Source organism: Porites lutea, chromosome 4, assembly GCF_958299795.1.
Source record: "Porites lutea chromosome 4, jaPorLute2.1, whole genome shotgun sequence".
NCBI classification, from domain to species: Eukaryota; Metazoa; Cnidaria; class Anthozoa; order Scleractinia; family Poritidae; genus Porites; species Porites lutea.
In genome coordinates this window covers 8189112-8210755 of record NC_133204.1, presented here as the reverse complement: position 1 = coordinate 8210755, position 21644 = coordinate 8189112, and the positions used below count along the sequence as shown (strand labels likewise).

At 38.6% G+C, this 21644-nt stretch overlaps 2 protein-coding genes across 4 annotated transcripts in view; both read right to left on the bottom strand.

The window, feature by feature from the left end:
- Positions 1-12490, bottom strand: part of LOC140935631 (uncharacterized) — a 35139-nt gene extending 22649 nt beyond the window's left edge. For 2 of the 3 annotated variants that reach the window (XM_073385201.1, XM_073385202.1), the window contains exons 1-12: positions 12127-12490; positions 9865-10020; positions 9439-9521; positions 8994-9033; positions 7615-7717; positions 6645-6684; positions 5414-5471; positions 4523-4604; positions 4061-4200; positions 3515-3708; positions 1908-3036; positions 553-869 (exon numbers count right to left, since the gene is read on the bottom strand). In XM_073385201.1, the coding sequence (XP_073241302.1) occupies positions 553-869; positions 1908-3036; positions 3515-3708; positions 4061-4200; positions 4523-4604; positions 5414-5471; positions 6645-6684; positions 7615-7717; positions 8994-9033; positions 9439-9521; positions 9865-10020; positions 12127-12303 (2519 nt within the window). In that variant the 5' untranslated portion in view covers positions 12304-12490. The remainder of the gene's footprint in view (positions 1-552; positions 870-1907; positions 3037-3514; positions 3709-4060; positions 4201-4522; positions 4605-5413; positions 5472-6644; positions 6685-7614; positions 7718-8993; positions 9034-9438; positions 9522-9864; positions 10021-12126) is intronic. The other variant, XM_073385203.1, reaches the window with a different exon arrangement.
- A 3077-nt stretch (positions 12491-15567) lies between these two features.
- On the bottom strand, positions 15568-21055 carry LOC140935628 (nucleotide exchange factor SIL1-like). Its single transcript, XM_073385198.1, has 5 exons — positions 20889-21055; positions 19534-19950; positions 18454-18748; positions 16844-17170; positions 15568-16456 (listed from the first exon to the last, which is right to left on the bottom strand). Exons 1-5 carry the CDS (start codon positions 20926-20928, stop codon positions 16174-16176), a joined length of 1362 nt encoding a protein of 453 aa, XP_073241299.1. The 5' UTR covers positions 20929-21055; the 3' UTR covers positions 15568-16173.
- Between the last annotated feature and the right edge of the window lie 589 nt (positions 21056-21644).

The following is a 21644-nucleotide window of genomic DNA, read 5'->3' as shown; positions in this document are numbered from 1 at the left end:
GTGATCTAGCCGCACAAACGTGAACCTCAAACCGCAAACCTGACGGCAAGGCCCTGGTCACGCGACTTCTTGACGTTCGCGGTTCGCAGAAAATGCCGAAAACCTCAATCTTAAGATCTCTAGTTTATACTTGAACCTCAAGGTGATTTTCATTGTTGTTATACCCTCAAGGCTTGGAGGACAAGTACATGTATGAATCTTAATATGTCGCAAGTGGTCTAAATTCGCGCTTACTTAAGAGTCTTTAGGACGAAAACGTGGCGACATGGTCGCTTATGAGAGAGTTGACTTTATTAATATAACATACGGTTTCTTGCCGTCATACTGTGTTGAAGGTAGCATTCAACTTCAAAATCTCACAACAATCACACAGACTACAAATAGGAAGATACAGCAGTAAGAATAGGACAAATTGGATAAATTTACGTTTCTGGGAAACTAGCCACCTACCCTTAGCTGACATCAACACTTAACTCTCACTTAGGGCAAAATGATGGCTTAGGGGAGGAGTAGATGCGCAGTTTCCCAGAAACCTAAATTAATCCGACAAACCTTCTCTCTTCATCTGTGGTTGTTGACTTGAGCTCTATTTCATCAACACTGGGCTTTGCTTCACGTTTCGAGGTTTCTGAAGTTGATTTTCCCACAGATGCATCTTTCTCAGGCTTGTCTTTACCGTTAGAATCAGATGAGGCTCCTGAGTCACACGAAGTGGGCATATAGTGCACAGTAAACGATGATGCTGATGATGAGGGCGATTCCGGTTGAGCTGAAGAGCTGCTAGCCTCCTGTTTGGGTTCGTCTTTGTTTTCAACATCTCTTGAGCGCGATGGTGACTGCTGTAATTGCAGAATCTTCTTGACATCTTCCTGTTGAAATAAAAATCAACCCTTATGTCACTTCCTAACTCCTTCCAACAAGACCCTCATAACTGGGCTACACTGTTCTGCCAGCTGCGTGACGCAGTGGCTAATTTAACAGTTTAAATAGTTTCAAAACTGTATTTATCTGAAATGACTATCCCCTTTCGACACGCAACACCCTCTTGGTTATGCGTCCGCTTTTTTGTCTTTTTCTTTTTTGACAAACACGCTCCTCGGATTTTTATTGGGCAGCCCAATAACACGTTGCTCTGCAACAGGCTTCTGCAAAAAACACCCAGTATGTATAAGTCGGGAGACGAGTAGCAAAAACACGACGAAAAGACAGGTCAAAATGACAGTTTTCTTTGAGTTCACTGCAGAATGTCTGAGAAAAAGGGACACATTAAAATTTATGAGGTAAATGGAGGTGGGTGCCCGAGATGTCCAGGGGCTTCCACTTTTTGCACAGCTATTCCCTAGACAGAGTTACGCCTCCATGGCTGGCAAACCCACCCCCTCCAGCCATAAGTCCCCACGCCAATGGAACCAGGTACCTGTCACACTGATTTGTCAGTGGAAAAATTTAGGGGTGTGTGTGGGGGGGGGGGGGGGGGGGAGATGGGGGTCAAACAAATGACCTAAAGGTTAAACGAAGAGAGCGGCCGCCAGGAAAATGCTGTACTGGCCATATGGAGGTGATGCAAGCAAGGCTGACTGCGCTACAGCCAAACCACTAACCGCTGATCGCGCCCGCGCTCCTCGTTGTTAATCTGGCCCAGGTTGTTCAAAAGCTGGATAGCGCTATCCACCGGATAAATCACTATCCAGCGGATACGTATTACGGGAAACAATTGCGTTATCCGCTGGATAGTGATTTATCCGCTGGATAGCGCTATCCAACGTTTGAACAACCGGGGCCTGGACCATTAGGATGGGCTACCTTGTTTGGAATCAACGGAAAGCACCGTTTTAAGGAAAAATACGAAAGTGGCAGGATGGGAAATACAGTAGAATGTCTCCAATTTGATGCGCCACAATCTTTACCTGATTCTGGCGAAGAATATCCTGAATTGTTGATCTTTGCCGTTCATCTTGCTGAGGCTGCCTCTTCTGCGCTTCCTGTTGCTGAATCAGCAGAGTGTACAGCTCTTTCATTTGGTCTGATGTCATGCTTCTTTGCTGAAGACAAGTGAAGAACGTTTGCAGCTGCTCCGGCTCCAACCTGGGCATCAGATGTTGCAGCTCTTGTTTTTGTCGCTCCTGTGCTTCACGCAACTGCTGTTGAATTCTCTCGGGAAGCACCCGTGTTCTGTCATCAGTGCCGTGATACATGGACAGCTGTTCGTCCTGGGTGACAGCTGCGAGTTGCTGAAAAATCTGCGCACATTGGTACTGGTAAAGGAGCTGGTTGTAACGTTCTGCTAAAACATGCTGTTGTTCAAGTGTAAGCGGCATCTGCTTCATGATCTCCTGCTGCTGAAGCATAAGCTGGAGCTGGTAATGGTGCATTTGGTACTGATTCATAAGACTCTGATAGTGCTGGTGTTGCAGCTTGGCCAGAAACTCTTGTTGTTCAGGTGACAGCATCTGCTTCTGTTGCTGCTGAAGCTGAAGTGCGTACAGCTGAGGAGGTGAAATGTTGAGATGTCCCATACTATGAGAGTAGAGAGGATGAGGGCTTTGTGCACGGGAATAAACCATATGGCCAGGTGAACACATTCCCATATGGGACATCCCAGACAATGGACTTGCCATACTGGCCACAGACATGTCAGGAGATGAGCAGAATGGGTTGGACCTAAATGGGCTTCCCATGTTACTCATGCCTGCTTTTGACGGAGAACCATAATGTAAGACTGATGGAGATGTCTTTGGAGACGCTGGTTGTTTTATAGGCGACATCTTTTGTAAGCTTGATGAAGGTGAACCCAAGGAACTAGATGAGCTTGACCTATTTGGAGACATAGTGTGAGCATCAGGTGGTGAAGTTTTGTAGCTTTGTTGACTGGATGTGTGAGACGCACTTCTGATACTTGACGAGAGAGAAGTGACTGATGGAGTTGTTAGGGGTGACTGAATAGTTTGGGGTGTGCGCTGTTGAGTATCACTTAATGATGTTGAGCTGCTTGTGGAGTCTGATCTTGTGACTCTGCGAGAAGCAGAGCCTCTGTTCCTTTAAAAAATTAACAAGACAAAGAGACATCAGATATTCAACAGTATTAGTCAAGCAACAGAAAGGCTCTTCTGGCTTGGCATTGTCTGGTTAGATCGGATTGCCTTTTGAATTTCACTGAAAATGGTTGGCATACAATACATGTACAAAAAAAGACAAAAAATTCTGACTCTACCCTGACCTCAGAGCTAGAAACATTATTCAAGCAATGACTTTACATTTCACAAATTGCTCCTCCTTTTCCTTAAAGGTCGCCAAATTCTTCTCTTCATTGACAAAATGTTTATTAAAAGGACACAGACTAATAGTAACAAAATCAACTCAATCAACTACACTAACAGAATGTTTCTCTTTAAAAGCATATGTCTTTGTGCAATCTTCCTGCAACCTGGAAACCACCTAACAATAAAATCCCATCACTTTTCCCTGACGTTGGCAAAAAGCAAACAATTGATTAATAAGAATTCCCCCAACTTGCCTTGTTTCAGTAGACTTTTTTCTTTCCTTATTTGTGTCTGTACTATGCACGTTTGGTGGTGAGCGCGTAGAAATCTGTCTGTTTGTTACAGTAGAGACTGCAGGACTTGAAAATACTGCTTGTGTAGAACTTAATGCCTGTAAATGGTTGTTGGAATTTGTAGAATGTGTCAATCCAGCATACAATTGCCAGGTCTGACAAAATGATAAAATTAAAGGATGTTCCATTACTACAATCAAACAATCAAATGGTAAGATTATGATCTCAAGCAAGTTATGAGATTAGAAGTTAGTGTTAAGAAATATTAGTGATTTTCTTTTTTACCAATTGAAATTACTATTTTCAAGATGTTAACCTTTTTTACATTGTTTACCATGCCTGTCCAGATTCATTTGAAGAAGATTCATTTGGCACTTTAAAAAATCCTTTTGGGATCATTTGCTATTGAAAAGGTGCACAGCTCAATCTGAGAATATTGAGATTAATTTTGAGTGAAAAGTTGGGTGACAAGTGTGTTACCATTCCCTTTGTAATTTGTAATCTCACCGTTGGTGCAGCAGAAGAGAGAGAATTAGTAGTGGTTTGAGTGGTCATTGGTGCAGTAATGATAACTTGAGAATGGCGATGCTGTCTCATGGGTAGTACACGGACAAGCTCTCCCCGCAGAAGGCTATCCAATTCAGTTTCTAAAAGAAAGTAAATTGGGTATTAAGATCAAAAGACTTTCAGCAGGCTATTACACGTAGTTACACAGGGCTTAAAAAACCGCAAACTCAAGCTTGTCCTTCGGGCAAGGAGCTCTCACATTTTGCATGCTCAGGGCCACTTCTTGCTTGTCTCAGTTAATGATTATTTTAGAGGCTGACTTGCCTGGACATGTAAGCTTTGAAAATTACTTCCCCAACAAGGAAATCTACATTGTACTTGTCCCAAACTAACGCACAGACTTTTTCTTGAGCCCTGGTTACATGTTTGTGGTATTCGATCAAAAATAGAAATAAACTGTACCATTAGCTAGAAGAATGACTTGGGTTAGCCTTGGATCAACTCTGTGAGTTTGCAAGACAGTATCATCCATACAAGAAAGCTCCTGTTAAACAAATGACAAATAACATTAAAAGCATGAGAGTAGTGAGTAGTGAGTATGAGAGTCTTTAAGATAAAAAGCTAAGCAAAAAATTAGAATGGGTTGGAAATTTTAAGTCCAATAACTGTGAAAAACCCCTCTTAAAAAAGGAAAGTTTAAGCTAAGCTATTAAAACTACTGGCCAAACATACAAGTATACAGTTGGGCATCAAGTTTTATAGCTTAGCTTCCACAACATCAAAGGCTCTACATGTATCTCTAGTTTTTTATTCTTTGGTTCAAAAAGCAGGTGTTGAGTTGACAAGCATAGTGAGTATCTAGGTTTGTCGTCAACTGCAGTAGAAGTTCTTTCATGTACCGGTAGTCCAGCTGCTCTACCAGTAAGCTAAAGGAGCCTTATGGGAACTTGGTGGTAGATCATCTGGACTAGTAATCGATAGTAACCTGAAGGTTGAACACGTATGCTCAACTTCTATTGCGAGTACAGGCACATGTACACAGATTGTTTCTTCCAAGCCACCTCTGTCACTGACCAAAAAGCATCTTTCTCATGTACAGTAAAAGCCCGCAACGAAGAACTCTGTTAGATTTAACTTTGAAACAGTTTCTCGTTTTTAAAGATCTATAAAGCAATTCTGGACACTTCGGCAAACTGATACACTTTTGTTGCTGAAGGTGTAGGTGTGAGACTTTGCAATCGTTTTTCATGCAGTGTTTGGAATTTTTCAGGGCCATGTACTGAAGTCAAATTTCTCCTTCTCTTAGTAATTTCATTAATTTGGGCATTGAAATGTCTTGTTTTCAAAACCTACCCTTGACATAAGGTCATGCCCAGTGATCACAGCTGAATACCACTGTCGACAAGTTTGTCTAAAAATAAGAAGTTAACATAGGTGTGACAATGTGCACACTGTACCATCATACGTGTAGTTAAAATAATACATTGTAAATGTAGCTTTTCAGGGCAATAAAGGTTGTTTAGTATTTTCTTGTTACCTGTTTCTTTTTAATTTGTGGATTAAGCGTAGCGTAAGGAATGAGTTATCATGGGCACTGTAATATGCAAATGTGTCACTCAAGTGTAGACACTTTCATAATTAGTTGGCTCAGAAAAGAGCACCCAAAATGAAAATGACAGTTGTCGTAGATCAATCGTTCCAGGCGATAAACATGACAAAGAGATCAGCAATTCCTCTTCAACTCCCCAATCTCACAAGGAGTAATTTCACATGCGATTCTACTCAATAAAACAGACAGACTCTTACTTTGACAACTTAATTCTTCACGTTTTAAAAGGTACTGCTTCTCAAAAGACAAGAGGACATTGGTAACAAAACTAAACAGGTCTTCACGCGTTCAAGTTACTGTTACTTCTGTGAATAGCCAGTCTGCATGAGATTTACGGTCACACAGCTTGCACGAGAAAGTGATGGACTTTGCCCCCTTTTGTGGTTTGTACACTCAAGTTTTTATACAGTAATCTAGTAAACAGGATTATAAAATAACTCACGCACACAATTTACACATTAAGATGTTGGACTCTGCCCCTTTTACAATTTGTACACGTAAAGGAACACAAATTGTTTACTAGATTAAGGCCTAGTAGGCCAATCGTCAAACTTTTCGTGAGACGAACTAAACTCTAATTTGGGTCGATCTAAATGAAGTTAAGATAGTCTGCTGGGTCAGTAGAATTGCATGTGACTTTGACTGATATAAATAATATGGGTAGACTAATTACAAGTTCATTATCAGCTTTCATTTCTAAAATACTTAATCCAAGAGTTAGCCAAAGGCACCCTTTGATTTTTTAATGAGCCTGAGTTGTCAGAGTGTACAGCATAAGAAAAGCAAACAGTTACTTCTTTGAAACTTATCATACACCAAACTCACACGATAGATCTCTTACAGAAAAAATCAAATAATGACAACAGACCTAAACTGCTGAATATGTTCTGTGAAAAAATAACAGCTCCTCTACAAAGGCTATTATTACAAATAAAAAAAAACATTATGTTCAAAAATTATTTGGACGCTGCTCACCGATAAACTTGGACTCTAAATCCAGTCAGAGTGAAAGGACCTAGAAAGTGAGAATAAGGCAGCAAAGTGTAAAATCAATCACTTTTCAAAAGAAAAAAGAGAGTAAATACATGTAATACAAAAATTCAAAAGTTAACATAATCTTTTTTTATTTTGGAATGTAAAATGCATCACTCTAAGATGTTTGTGGGCTGTAGTCTAAAAACAATAGAAGAACAGACTCAGCTTACATGTACTAGGTCAGCTTAATTGACATGTCACAGGCACTTTAATTTTCTACATTTCAAATGTGTGGCCAACCGGGTGAATTTATAAAGGATTCTTTTGTTTGGGATTTTAAAATGTGGCTGCTAGCTGTATTAACAGGTGACCGTATTAAGAACAGCTGAAAAAAATGATGACTGTATTACCGCAGTGGCCATAGGGCTGGGTTCCACTGTACTCAAGACACCACAGAGTATTATGTGCAAGATACAATGCTTTCCATAAATTAGCTTAAAAATGTATCACTAGTAACTGATAAAACTACAGATATACACAGATTAACATTAGAGGCCTAAGACAAGGATGGCTATATGTATGAGTACAAAATTTTCTCATTGACTTTAGAAGCAGTGCACACAAGTGAACCAGCGTCATTTTGGTGGGAAAGTGTAATAGGTGTCATCATTCTACTTCAGGTTTTAGAAAGAATGTCATAGTGATGGGAGCAAGTTGTCAAATGTTAGAAGTTTTATCATTTTGAGATCAGGAAAAGGCTTTTAAAACCTCTTTCAATAAAAACAAAACTTCTAACTTTTCTAATAAAAAAAAAGTACAATGAAGCTTTAACAGGTGTCTACTTTTGGAGAATACAGGCTGTATGTGAAAAATTTTTAAGTCAAATCTAGTCTGCACAGTCATCCTTGTCCTCCAATCCAAAGGTCTGTATTGTCATAATGGTAATTTAAAGAGTAACGATGAAGGTTACCGTCAAGAAGAATAGACTGAGATTTCTGAACTCGTTGCCAATCACGCAGTTCCTCCATAACATTGGGGTTATTTCTCAAAGCTGGTTGAAGACCATCATCATCCTAAAAGAGGATATATTTTAAATGGACAAAAATTTTAGAAATTTGATCTTTGAAAAAGGAAATCTTGATGTTCAATACACTGTGCTTTGGTGAAAAATGAATAATATTTGAAACAAGCTCATATTTGCTGCTAAACCTTTTCTTCTGCAAAACACTGTTGAAACCAGTTCAGTTTACACTGCAGAATTCTCCTCAACAAATTAATGACCAAGATACCTTTCTTTTTTTTAAAAAAAATTGTTTTATAGAAGTAGTACTGTTAATGGAGTGTAAGACATGTCCATGTAAAGTTCATACATCTGTATTAGGGAGCTTTAGCAACGACAACAGCGACAGTGAAGCCAACTGGAACTCCAAATGAGCAGTGGGTTTGTTAAGCAAAACAACAACTTTCATGTGCTTTACGTTTTTTGTACATTTCTTTGCTGTCACTGCACAACTACAACGTGGAAATGCCTGATTTGACGCTTTATGGAAGACTTAAACAAGCCACCAGAAATTATTTTTATTTCTCTTTCTAAACTTGAGAGAAGTCCCCAAAAAATCAACTCTGGGGAAATTCACCTGCATTGACATTTTCAGCAAATTGGAATAAATGCGACAATGTTTGAAAAAGTGCAAATGCATTTTCAAAATGACATTTTTGCTGTCGGTCGATGCTAACACTCCCTATTTTGCTTACAGCAGTAGTTACCTATGAAAAATAAACTATTCTTCAATTCTTTTCCAATTGGATTACAATAAAATAATGACAGGTGACAACAATTTTCGTTCTTACTTACTGTAACTTCATGTATCAACCAGCAGTGTCTATTCCCTAAATGAATTTCTCTTTGGAAACATTTTAATGGGGCAAGGGGTTGAGGACCACAAGATGTAGGGATTAAAAGAAAACAATACTATGCCCCCAAGCTCATTAAGAACACAGCTCAAAGATTTAAGTTAAGAAATATTTAACGGTACTTATCATTGCATTCAATACACACAAGAAACATCTAATAACTTTTGCGAAAATAAATCATTTTAAGGGGGAATTCACTTGCAAAGAAAACTTTTTCTCATTCCCAGCAAAATCCTCAATCTAGGTCTCTGAACCTCTGGGAGGGGCGGGGGGGACAGGGAGGGGGCAGACACAAGGAAAGATTCAAGATGAAAATGTGCGAGTTGAATTTGTCAGATGATAACCACCAAAGCAATCAAACTACTAGCTTGTATAACTTTTAAAGATAAAAAAACGTAGCAAAAATGTGCAATCATCAGTAGCACTCAGAATTACCTGGCCATATGGACGGCACTCATCACCTCTTACAAACATTCTACATATGCAAACATTAGAAAAACAATTAAAACACTAGCATTGGATTTAAAAGGCAAAAAATTAATGAAAGTGCCAGTAAGCACAGATAATGCCTAAGACAATAATTTTATTTTGAGACACATTTGATGAAAAGAAACTGTTGATCCAGCTAGTTTAACATTCATTATATTGCTAGTCCCTAAAATACCCTGTACACCAGGGAGATATAGAAAATGTGGCGCAAAGTGTATTTCAAAGAAAACAAAAAGAGACGAAATCAAGACTCAATTATAACCTGTCGCATTTATCAATGAAAGGATGAACAAGGCTCTGGAAACATGACAAGCCCTACGAATTTTTTGTATTCATCACTTACCTAGCTTCCATACAATTTACACGTGCACCTGAAGCAAATCAAGTTTACCTTTCATGATCTCCAACAAATTCCACTGGTACAGGTCGATCCTCATCACTTAATCCATGTTTATCAACAAGAGGGGAAAACGTCTGTAATAGAAAGCCATCATCATCAGTATCATCAAAATCATCATCATCATTATTATCATTGTCATCAGCAACCTGTTCAGCAGTTTGTGACTGACTTTATAGAATTAATTTTAAAAAATTATATGAAAACCGTAATCTGCAATTGATCATCTCGCCAAGAAAACTGCACAATATCAATTTTTATATTATTATAATATTATGATCCCCTAATTTCAGTAATACTTTATGTTACTCAATAAATTGATATGTGTTAATTTAAGCTGAGTATTCATAATAAAAATGTGTAGGATACTCCTTTTTTATCTAAAAAAATGCAAGTCTGCAGGATAATTATGGTTCTTACCAAAGCAGGCCAAAGCAGTGGTCTCCTAGGATTGGATGGATCAGGCCTTTGACTCCAAACCATTGTCTTTTCCACCAAGAATATCTTCCAGCTTCCATCATAGATAGTGAGCCACTCCCGAGTAGTCCAGTCCTCATTATCATATTCAACAAGAACCTACAACACATCCATCAAAAAGAAAATTATCCAAATTTGCTACCACAATCTACATGTAGTTAGGGAACTTAACAAGGTTTTAGGTAGGGTAGACATAGTGGAAAAGCTCTGCTAGTGTCTTGCAGCCTAGCTTAAAAAATGATAGTGGATGTTACATAGCAAACCATAGCAACCCAATAATGGTCACGGTTCGTACAGATTTTTGGATCGAAAATTCAAGACTTTTTCCAGCCTTTTTTTTCAAAACAGTAATTTACTTTCCAGTCTCAAGGCTACCAGATATAGGTGATCAACAAGGACCTTGAAAAACCCAGGAACCAAGCTTTTTTCATGACGCACCACTACAGTACAGTAACAACAGTGCTATGTAGAAATAAGAGACTCCTTATTCTGTGATTGAATGTCTTGGCTATGAGCAAGATCAAATGGGATTTGAGCAGGGGAAAAAAATTCACTAATAAATCACTTATTGTTAACCTGTTATTTCCAGACTTTTTACAATTTTTCAGACTTTATCTGTATTTTCCAAACTTTTCCAAGAATTCAAGACTCTACAAACCCTGTGGTCAGAATGGTCAAAAGGGCTCTTTTGATAAGTGATAAAACATCATGAAAACTTTTGGAACAGTGTTGAGCCCTGATACATGTATAAGTGGCATGCAGCTAGGAAATAAAGCATGCCGTAACAGGCATGTGTCATTTAAAAACCTGTTCCATGCATTCCATTTTAAATCCACAGGTAACAAACTATTATTGATCGCAGAGATTGAAAAACATCCTGTCCAATCGCGTGCGACTAATAGAATATTTTTACCAGGCAATTAAATTTTCATAGACACTTGGCCAATGGGTAGAACCCCCGGCAAGGATATAGTGGAGTTATATATGTAGCTAAGAAGGCTTTCTAATTAGTCAAGCCACCTTCTCAACTGCACCTTCAAAATAACCCCACATCATGGTTTGAGCGAGTAGTGGTAAGCTCTTTTTCAGTCACTGAAATTGGCCAGGAACCGGCTCTTTGTGACACCCAGGCAAGTCATCTTCTAATGATATTGACTCATAAGAAAAGTAAACTACAACAAGCATGCATTTGCCTGGGACAAGCAAATTTGAGAGCTGCAAATAAATATTCTTTCTCATTCCCTGAGAAGGGTTTGTTGTACATGTATGTGCATGTATCGGTGACTCGCAACCCTAGAAGAGCTTCTGCTCTGTAAGGACTTAAGTATAAAAATTTTCCAGAAATTTAAGGTTCTGAAATTGTGTAATTTACAACTATACACAATATGTTTGAAACATTCTTTTCTTCCCTGAAATTGTTGCTTAGGAATAAAAATTTTCCTTCATTAATTTCCATCCTTAACATGTAAAAGCGGTTTTACATCAAGAACTAACAATTTTGTGGATAAATACTCCGTTATATCCAAAACTCCGGAAGATAACTGTTTAATAACTTGTCTCGAAGAATCCCCAAATAACCCAACAGTCAACAAGAAACGCTACGCGTGAAGTTATTTACAGAGGCATGTTTAAAACTAACGATTTCCAAGCAGAAATGAACAGCAAACAATTCAATACTGTTCATATACATTTCAAAGTGTTAGCTATAGTATTGGATTTATTGAATGTACATTTCGAAGATGGATCGCGCACAACCACAGTACAATCCCCACTTGAGAGAGCGAAAATATGAATACGTGGGAGATTTGGAATAGAAAAAAAACTAGAGAGATCTCCATGAATCTTGCCATTACAAACTATTTCTTTTTTGTACCTCTGCTTTCAAATGCTTTACCGTTCTATTTCATGTTGGAATTTCTCGAAACATGTATGTGACGGGTTTTGTTTTTTCAACAAGCGAACAATTCCACCAGCGACCTAATTTTAGCTACAGTTTCGCAGTTATATGGACAAAAATAGCGTCTTCCACAAAACTAAAAGCATTGAGCTTGCGACACAGTTCTCTCTCTCTCTCTTTCGGTGAAGAAGGTCTGCTTTTCGGAAGAGAATTAATTTCAGGTTGAATGACCAGTCAGCGATTCAAGCACCAACTGCTTGAGAAGTTTGAACTCGAGCAGCTGATAATGTAGTAACGATCACTCTTACCTTTAACTCGCGATGATGAAAATCCTTTTCACTACAAGCTCTTATCACTCCAACCTTCCACTGATATCCCAGTGGGTTGGACACACGGCTAGATCTAGAGTTTGGCCGAAGAGAATTTTTCTCCCTGACACACAAAAAGCGCTTTCCAACCAACTCAGCCTGACGGAAAGCGTACATTGTTTTTTGCGCTCTCCATCAACCACGCAAATCTTTTGGAGACGCATGAACTTCCATGACAATAAGCCAAAGCGGTAGATCAATGAAAGGATTCTTCCTGACGAAGCACCAGCGTTTATATACTAGTACAAACACCTCAACAAAAGCGCCAACTAGCAATGTCTAAACGCTCCGATCGGCCATCACAAATGCATGACTCTTAATAGAGCGTGCGCTGAGCTCTCGCTTAGATGTGCGGGCTCAAATTCCCAAATCCTCTGCAGTCTAAGCATCACGGAAGCAGAACCTAGAAAATCCACAAGTACAAAATTTAAAAGTAGTGCTTTAAACATAAGCTCTTAGCTTTGAGGGGTGAGGAAAAGGTATATTCGTAACATTAGTTTCCGTTTTATGCTTTTTAGTCATTAAAATATAGCCATAGGATTATAATTATAAGTTAAATATTAACAAGTGTCGCTTAGTGATCCAACATCCTGTTGATCTAATACGAATTTCTTATCTTACCTTTTATCAAATTTCAACCAGTAAGTGACAAATGCGTCTTGATCTAACTATCTAGATTTTTTAAAATATGGTGTTAGTTTCCAAAAAGAAGCTGTGTTTTGTTTGTTTGTTCGTCTGGTGGTTCAGACAAGTCTAACAGACAAGTGGACAGAGCAAAATCCGAAAAATTGACGGACAAAACCAGATATGACTCGGGCGTTGAAGGTTTGTGTCGCGAGCCGAAATATCGGACAAATATAATTCACAAAGTTTTTTTTTCTTTCTCTATTTTTCCTATCACTCTTCCTGCCGTAAGGATCAGTTTACTGTTCTAACTTTAAAATTTGGTATCGTCCAAACTTTGTTTGTCCCGTTTTCACACTGGGCGACTTGGGCACCAGAGATCCGTCCAGAGCTTTAAAGTCATTTCGCCCCGGTTTCTTAGGCCCCTATTTTAGAACGTGGAATATTATATTTGAAGAGCACTTGTTTTGGTTTATGGCTCATACAACGCGGAATATTACTTTTTATAAAATAACTAAGATAGTACGCGCGTTCTGATTAGTTAAAAACCTATGGTTTATTGTGCCGGTGAACTTTATTTTATAAAAGCAATAGACCACACTTTCTACATGGGTTTACCGGCGTGATAACCCACTTGGGATGTTGGGAGAACACTCGAAAAGCTCGTAAATCTTTCGACTTCACCTCGTGCTTTACACGCTTTTATCGATCGTGTTCTCCCAACATCCCACGTGGGTTATCAGGTCGGTAAACCGTCTATTGCTTAATGAAGCGCACTAAATGACTCGAAATAATTAGGGGGCTAATTAAGTTACCAGGGCGAAATGACCGGTTACCACCTAACCACTCTAGCCGATTTGCTTCAGCTATTTGTCTTCTTGAATGAAAACGGTCAAAATAAAACAGCCGTTGAGGCAAAGTGGCATGTACTGAAGGCAACGCCAAGGGAACGTTGCTTGACAAAGCAATTCTCGCATAGAAATTATGCCAGTTCTGTGAATGAATTTTCATCAAGAGAACGAAAGGAAAATTAACCTTTACGTCTCAAACTCCGTGAACTGGCGCGGGTTGTTCAAACTTTGGATAGCGCTCTGAGTCCATCAGATAAATCACTCTCTAGTGGATAAGGTCGATAAGTATTAGGGAAACCAATTGCGCTATCCACTGGACAAAGACTTTTTAGCCGGTGGATAGCGCTATCCATCAGGCCCCAGTTGTTCAAAAGGTGAATAGTACTATCCACCGGATAAATCACCATCCAGTAGATAGTGCAATTGATTTCCCTAATATGTATCCACGAGATGGTGATTTATCCAATGGCCTGGGTACGAGCCTGCTGAGCCAGCTGCATACCGGCGGAATTTTTCGGAAGTCTTCCTAAGCAGGGGCACCCAACGGCAATTTTCGGGAAAATATCTGTTCGGAAGACGATTTGAGATCTAGAATTTTCGGAGCATTTGTTGTAAAATTTCTTGCTTGCCTGCCTCTCCTAGGATTTTCGAACATCTACAAAATGGTATAATTACTCATTTTTAACGGATTTTGACCCTAAAAAAGGCCACCTAGAATTTTCGGGAGCCTTTTCCTGACTGAAATTTTCGAGAAGGTAAGCTTTTATCCCTATAATTTTCGGATCACTAGATTTTCAGCTAAGAAATCCGAACAGACGAAAAGTTTTTAGGGGATAAAAATATGCCTATATCTACCGTTTAAATACTAAAATACGTTCAACAATGCTATGTTAAGTGGTTTTGAACTATATCCTCGTTGGGTGCCCCTGCCTAAGGCGTGTAAATTGCAGATTTTGGTCTCATAGGGTTAAGACTTAAAGTCACTATACTTTCTAATTCAGGTATCGCTTGGGGAGGTGCAAGATGCCACGGTGTCTGGTTTTAGGTAGCCTGTGAACAGGCGCTCCATTTGGGGAAAGGGTGAAAAAATCGTCATTTTTTTACCCAAACAGTGAGCCTGTGCACAGGCTAGTTTTTAGGGGTCAGTTTAAGCTTGAGTCACACCCAAATTAGTTTCCCTTAGGGTTTTAATTTTAATTCTCCGACGAGCATCCTCGTCATTTTTATATGGGAGTCAACCAGCGGGATCTGAGATGAGCTTGGCACAGGCCAGTTCGCGCAAGGAGCCGGTTGCAAGGTTATATCTAGGGTGCTTACCACTTACACAAACAACCTGGGTGAATATCTTGTGCATAAACATAAAACTGTGAAATTTAACGTGGTGGAAAGAACTACCCATTGCAATGTCAGTATCAGAATCAGCTGAACAGACTCGAAGAGTAGAAAAATATTGAATCCCCTCAAGTCACAGCCCATATTTTCTGAAGCTACCCAAACGGAATGGCGTGAGCCATTTGATTTTCCAAATAGAATTTCTGGATTTCTCATGTAAATGGTAACCACCCCTAGTCCGTGTTTTTTCAGGGTAGTTCATGTGATGTTACTCTATAGAGAACCACGTATTCTCTTGTATACCATTTCACCGCGTCACCCCAAATCGCTCATGTCTCTTGGTCAATTCTATTTTTCGTCGCATGTTGACTTGTTCCTGTAACTTTCATTATTACTTAATATACCTCGACTGGTTCATATAGTAAGATCTGAGTGACTAACATCAAACGTCTTTTGCGTATGCTTGCTTTCCGATTTCCAGGACTTTCAAACAACTGGTCGCAAATAAGAAAAAATATGATATGAATCATCCGCGCTTTTCCAATTTCTTTTTATTCATTCTTTGCTCTTTTTGTGGGCAAAAATACAAACTACTGGGTTAACAGTAACAGGCCATTTCGATTTCCAGAAATTGACTTTCAAACCGAGGCTAAGTGCAAAACCTTTTTTTGTGAAAATGAGTTTTATTTTATTTTCATATCTATGGCTTTTCATCTCGCTCTGAAACAGAGGCTTATGGCAACTCGGAAATGGCCTAAACTTTTATTTTATTTTTTGAAAAAGAAGTTAGGATATCATGACCAGAGCAATGTTTCTTATATCATGAGGTTTAAAAGTTTACACCTCATACAACTCTGTCTCTTTCACTATGGGCCTGTCTTCCACAAAGTACAACTCCCACACTAGTCATGCGCATGTTTCACGAGCATAGATCTTGCTGCTTGTAGAAACGTTGCTGAGTAAAGAACAAGTGATAGGTCCACTATCAATTTCATTCAAACTGCATTGCCAACATTTTCAACATTGTAGCAAGCCAAGAAGAAATCTGGCCTTCACCGAGCACTGCTTGTCCCCTTGTCCAACAGATCTTATCAAGGCTACTATCAACTTCATGATTGTCAGAAGCCACACACATATAGTTTGTCCTTGTTTCGAGGCCGAGCTTGACTAGCCAAATTCATCATGTAAGCTTGCTTATGAGGTCTGTTACAAGTTGTGCCAAAATGGTAACGTATTCTGGGTCTTCATGCCCTTCCTTTCTGTTCGCATCCTTAAGCCACTCTAACTTGAGTTTGTTCAGACTGTCATGTACTCGAGGCTGTTGGAACTCACTCTTGCACCCCTCTACCATCACGTGTAAAGCTTGTAACACTTTCTCTCTAGTGTCATTCTCTGTGGTGTGCAGAAGACTGGGTACAAGTTGACACCAGCCCTTCTCAGCCATTGTTTTTAAAAGAGGTACCCTGGGAACAAAATGAAATAATGTGAGCAAAGTGTCACTTGAAACTTAAGTTTTAGAGGATTACTTAGAATTACATTCCTGCAATAAAATATACATCCTTGCAATACAGTGTAAGTTTATATTTAGGTAAGTTTATAAATTTTGCTTTTTGTTTTAGCTACTCCTGGCGCATAAATTGCAGCTTTAAAATACAGCAAATAGGAAAATCCATCTTTTCCTATAATCTTGGGTGTTTAACTGTAAATAAATGAAATAAAATGAAATAAATATGATTTTGGTGTCACAGCTGTAGCATGTCCACAAAGTGGCTGTTTATCTATCATACACCTGTTATTTCCAAGAGTTAAGTGTCAGAATAAACAAACAAACAAACAAAAACATTCAGTACCTGCCAGAGATGTCACCAGAAGTATCTTTGCCTTGTTTCTCTAACAATGCTTTCACATGTTGAATTTGTTCAGTAAGAATATCTGTCATGAGTGTGATTGCTTTGACAGCTAAAGCTCCGCTCCCAGTCTCCTCAAACAACATCTTAAAAATTTCAAGTCCATTTAACTTAAGAAAGTCTCTTTGTGCCATAGGAAAGAGTCTAATAAGAGATGACAGTGCATACATGGCCTTCTTCCTCACAGCCATGTTGTCTTGGTTGGACAGAAGGCGTAGAAGCAGTGGTAATGCACCTTGCTTCAGTGCAGCTTGTTGCACATTTGGATTACTGTTTCAGACAAAAACAGATTGACACAACATAAACAAATTAGATGCAATGTAGATAAAAAAAAGAACTTAAAAACAAGAGGCTTACATCTGTGTGGGCTTTAAAGAAGCTTATTTTTTAACTAGAAATGTGATACTCTTGGAGCCATCTTTTATTGGAAGCAAAAGATTGACTGGTATTATGTGGAAGGGAAGGGATTATGACCCCGGGGGGTGGACTCCACATATGAAAAGGGGTAGGGATGCTCGTCGTCTCGCTTAGGGGGTGTAAATTTCAGATTTTGGTCTCACATAGGGTGTTCTGGGCAAAATGCCATCATATTTAGCCCTGAAGGTCTCGTTTAGGGTTGTACGCAAAAAGATATAAAAATATATATTTGATATGTATATTTTTAATTCGTTTTATTTACTCCATTCATATAACCCAAGTTTTCTCATTTGTCTGTGTTTTAACATGGTCTCTTTAAGGGGTCAAAAAAAGTTTGGGCCTTGCCCAGATTGGTCTCCTTTAGGGGTTTAATTCAAAATTTCCGACGAGCATCCCCACCTCTTTCATATGCGGAGTCTCCCTCCGGGGACTATGACCAGCATACAGGGGAAGGGGGATTTATAAAACCCTGTTTTGGCATTTTTCTGCAAATGATCGATTAAGCGCCACTACTCAAATAAGTGCTGCTCTCAAATAAGCATTGCACCTTTACCGACAATAATTTAATAAGTGCTGCTCTCGCATAAGCGACGCGGCGCTTAGTTGGGTATTTACAAATTAACACCCCACCTTTGTTATGGCGCTTGATATAAAAAGATATCAAAACCATATCGCTCAAGAAATAAGACCTCGATCAACTTGTGATCTCTAAAGTAGGAAACTCTTGAAACTGGGTTGAATTCAATCATATAACAGTTTGAGATGTATGTATTTTATATTAAATTGTGCATACCTAGTACATGCCTCGGCTTAATTCTCTCTATATTCCCCTCAGTGTTCTACCTGTAGTTGAAATAAGCGCCGCCCTCAAATAAGCGCCGCTCTCGTATTTAACCGCAACTTTAACAGGGAAAATGAAATAAATGCTTAATTGATCATTAATGGTACAAGTGATCCTAAAGCAGGATGTGTTGGGTTTTATAAAATAATATTATCGGTGGCCATTCTTCCTCCATGCCAGGAAAGCATGGAGCAAATAGCACCAAAAGTCAAAAGTTGTTGTTTCACCCTGTTACGTGGACCTACCATGACATTTATGACTAAAAATAACGACATGTTGTAAGTGGATAAGTCACCTTTGTGTTGCTGATCCCAGTACATAAGTTGCCCGTCTTACCAAACTTGGGTCTGTAGAATTCATAAGTTTTATCACCAGAGTAAGTCCACCAATTGTGTCCAGATCTATTGCATTGTCAATCTGATGCACATAAAATTCAAGTTCATCCAAGGCATGCTCTTTTTCAGGCAGACTGGAACTTGTGCTGTTTAGTGTCTCAACATGTTTTTTGATTATCTCAATGTCTTTTTTGACAAATATGTCTGCTCCTTCTAACTCCTTTCGTATATCTTCAATAGATCTGAAATTCTTTTCTATGAAGCAAGAACAGAAGTATGATTGAATAATGTTAATTTTTTTTCAAGAGGTACAGCAACAAATCCTGCAATCTGATTGGTTCTTTGTGCAGTCTAGATTTTCCTATCTCATCCCACAGTCACAGTAATGGCTTCTTTCACTTGTTTATTTGTTTTTATTGAATGAGCAAAAGCTGTGATTACATACATTTTTTTCCTTTAAAACATGACCAGCTCCTATTTTACTAGCAAAGATAAAATGAATGTTATTATTCCAAAAAATATCTGAAGGGGGAGAATCAAGCAAATCACTGAGCTGGGAAAACTGCTAAAGCAATGCAAAACAGGTGGCTTGTGATCTTGCTCCTACACTGTAAGTACTAAAATCTTGCCTTTATGCTGTTTATTCGATATTTTTGCTCTTCTTGTGACTCTGTTTTCCATTTTTGCTGTCTGAGTTCGGTTCTATCACTTTCATTGAATTTGGCTCCGTTAATTTTCTACTTTCAAAATTTTGTTGTCATTAATAATTCTTTAAGCTTGAATAAACAACATGAACAACTTATTCAGCAGTCAATTATCATTGTTTTTCATTTGTTTCTTGAAATGCTTTTATTTTTTACCGAAATTTGTTAATTTTAGTTTATGTTTTAAGGAACTTTAGACAAGAACAGAGGGTCTTTAACTTTGTTTTTTGGAGACAGGGTAATCCAAATCTGGATTTTCCAAATCTAAATTCCTTTTCTAAAAGTACAGAGGCCACAATTACACAAATTAACAGTAACATCAAGGGATAAACCTACTTGCATCCATATGTCTATTAAGTTGATCAGAGCTTTCTCCAGCAGGACTTTCATCGTGAAATTTGTCCCGGAAATCCTTTAAAGCTTCCTTAAGATGTTGCTTTGAAATGACATTCTTGTCAATTGTGATAAACTTTTGTTTGGAGTCCTTGTTACTCTGGTATTTACTACCATCATCTCCATCCATGAGCTTAGCTTCTTTCTGTCCTGTCTGTAAGTTCATGCGCACATGGAGTCCAGGGGGGATTCCTTGACCTGGTTGGATTGTTTGCCATTCAGCTGTTGGTTGGAATACCTCAAGATCTTCATCATCAATTGATGATTCAGCATTTTTGGTTACTTCCACATTAACATCACTTCCCTTGGCACTGTCATCAGAGTTAACAAGGATGAGGCCTGGTTGTGGATCCCCAAAACCTAATATCAAAAGATAATGAGATCTTGTTATTTATGGTTATGAATTAAATTGGTTAACCATAGCAACATGTCCCCTTAAGTCCCTGAAGGGTAGGTTTAAAAGCCAGCACGAGATTAAAAATTCAGTTTTTTCCTCACAGTTTAGAAGAAGTAAAGATTTATGAATAGAACTGAAAAATGGAGAGACAATTCAGGCTAGTGTAAGTAAATGCTTTTTGAGATTGTTTTATCTTTTGAACGAATTTCTCATGTCAGCTTGTTTTTTTTTTCAGCCAATCGATCAATCTATCTACTGTATATGCTTGTTTTAGTACATGTACTTCCCTTAACAAATTCACAAAAAATGTGAACTGATGACAACATCCATTTCTATAAAAGGATTTAAACTGGATTACATGTGATGATAGAATGAAAACTGCCATTCATACATCAGTTCCCGAATAATGTGGATAACTTAATCATGCCACCTTTTTTTATGAAAGCCACAGCTGTACATGTAGATCAGCTCCATTCGCTAATTCTACATTTCCACATTGCACCGTGTTTACCACCCCCCCCCCCCCCCAAAGTTTTGCACAAGCATTGTTTCCACTTTCTCTTGGGATTTACAATCCGCCCAAGAGAACTTGAAAACAATCCTTATGCAAAATTTTGGGGGGTAAACAAGGTGTATTATGGTTAATGTGAGAGTAGTAGATTTTTGGACCCAGCAGTTCAGTACCGTCAGTGCCGGCTTGGTATAAGCTTATAATTTTAGAAATAAACAACTTGCAAACTACGCAACTGAGAGGAATTCTTCGCAGATGTACATATTCAGGGTTTTGACAATAAAAAATTCCCTTCTTTCAAAACAAAAATCTAACGAGCGTTAAAACTTTTCAGTTCTCACTGTTGGCTAAGTAGCTGGGTCATCTGACCAGTCAGTCAACTTTACCTACCTATTGAGAACAGCACAAATAACACGTAATAATGCAACATCTTAGTTTGTGAGTTTCTTTTGGCTCCTTCCTTGGTCTCTGGTTTGTAAATGCACGCAAAGACAGTTTTTTACTTGAACAATTCTTTTATAATGACACGTTCAATTTGCTCCATGTTGCTTTTTATTTCAACACAGCAGTACATGAAAGATTGCCACGTATGCGAATAACCGCTGACCGGATACGGCTGATGAAATGAATTTGCACCTTCGATGTGGAAAATTTTTATTGGGCATCAATAATTTAGCGAAGTCATCAAAAAATAAGTACAAAAATGAAAAGGAAACGCAAATAAAATTGCTTGCGTCAAGTTTATTTCGGTTTGGAACAAGTTCCCTTTTTTATTGAATTAAAACTGTGCACTTTAATTTGTTTCCACCTAGCCTGCGAAGCGCAGACGCATTTCCGGTCGTCGCTTCTCTCCCTCCGGAGGGAGAGAAGCGACGACCGGAAATGCGTCTGCGCTTCGCAGGCTAGTTTCCACCCTGCTCTTAATAAATTTAGGATAACCATTCCTTTTTCATACACTTGCAATTTTTTTAGGTAATAGAGCGGTTTTCACTCGACTGTCGTAAAACCAAAACCAAAGTAAATACACTAGCCAACCAAAGGGCGTGGTAAAACCAAAACCAAAACCAAAACCAAAACCAATCCCTTTCGACAGTCAAGTGAAAACCGCTCTAAGTTCCAATTACTTAAAACTGAAAATAAATGGTA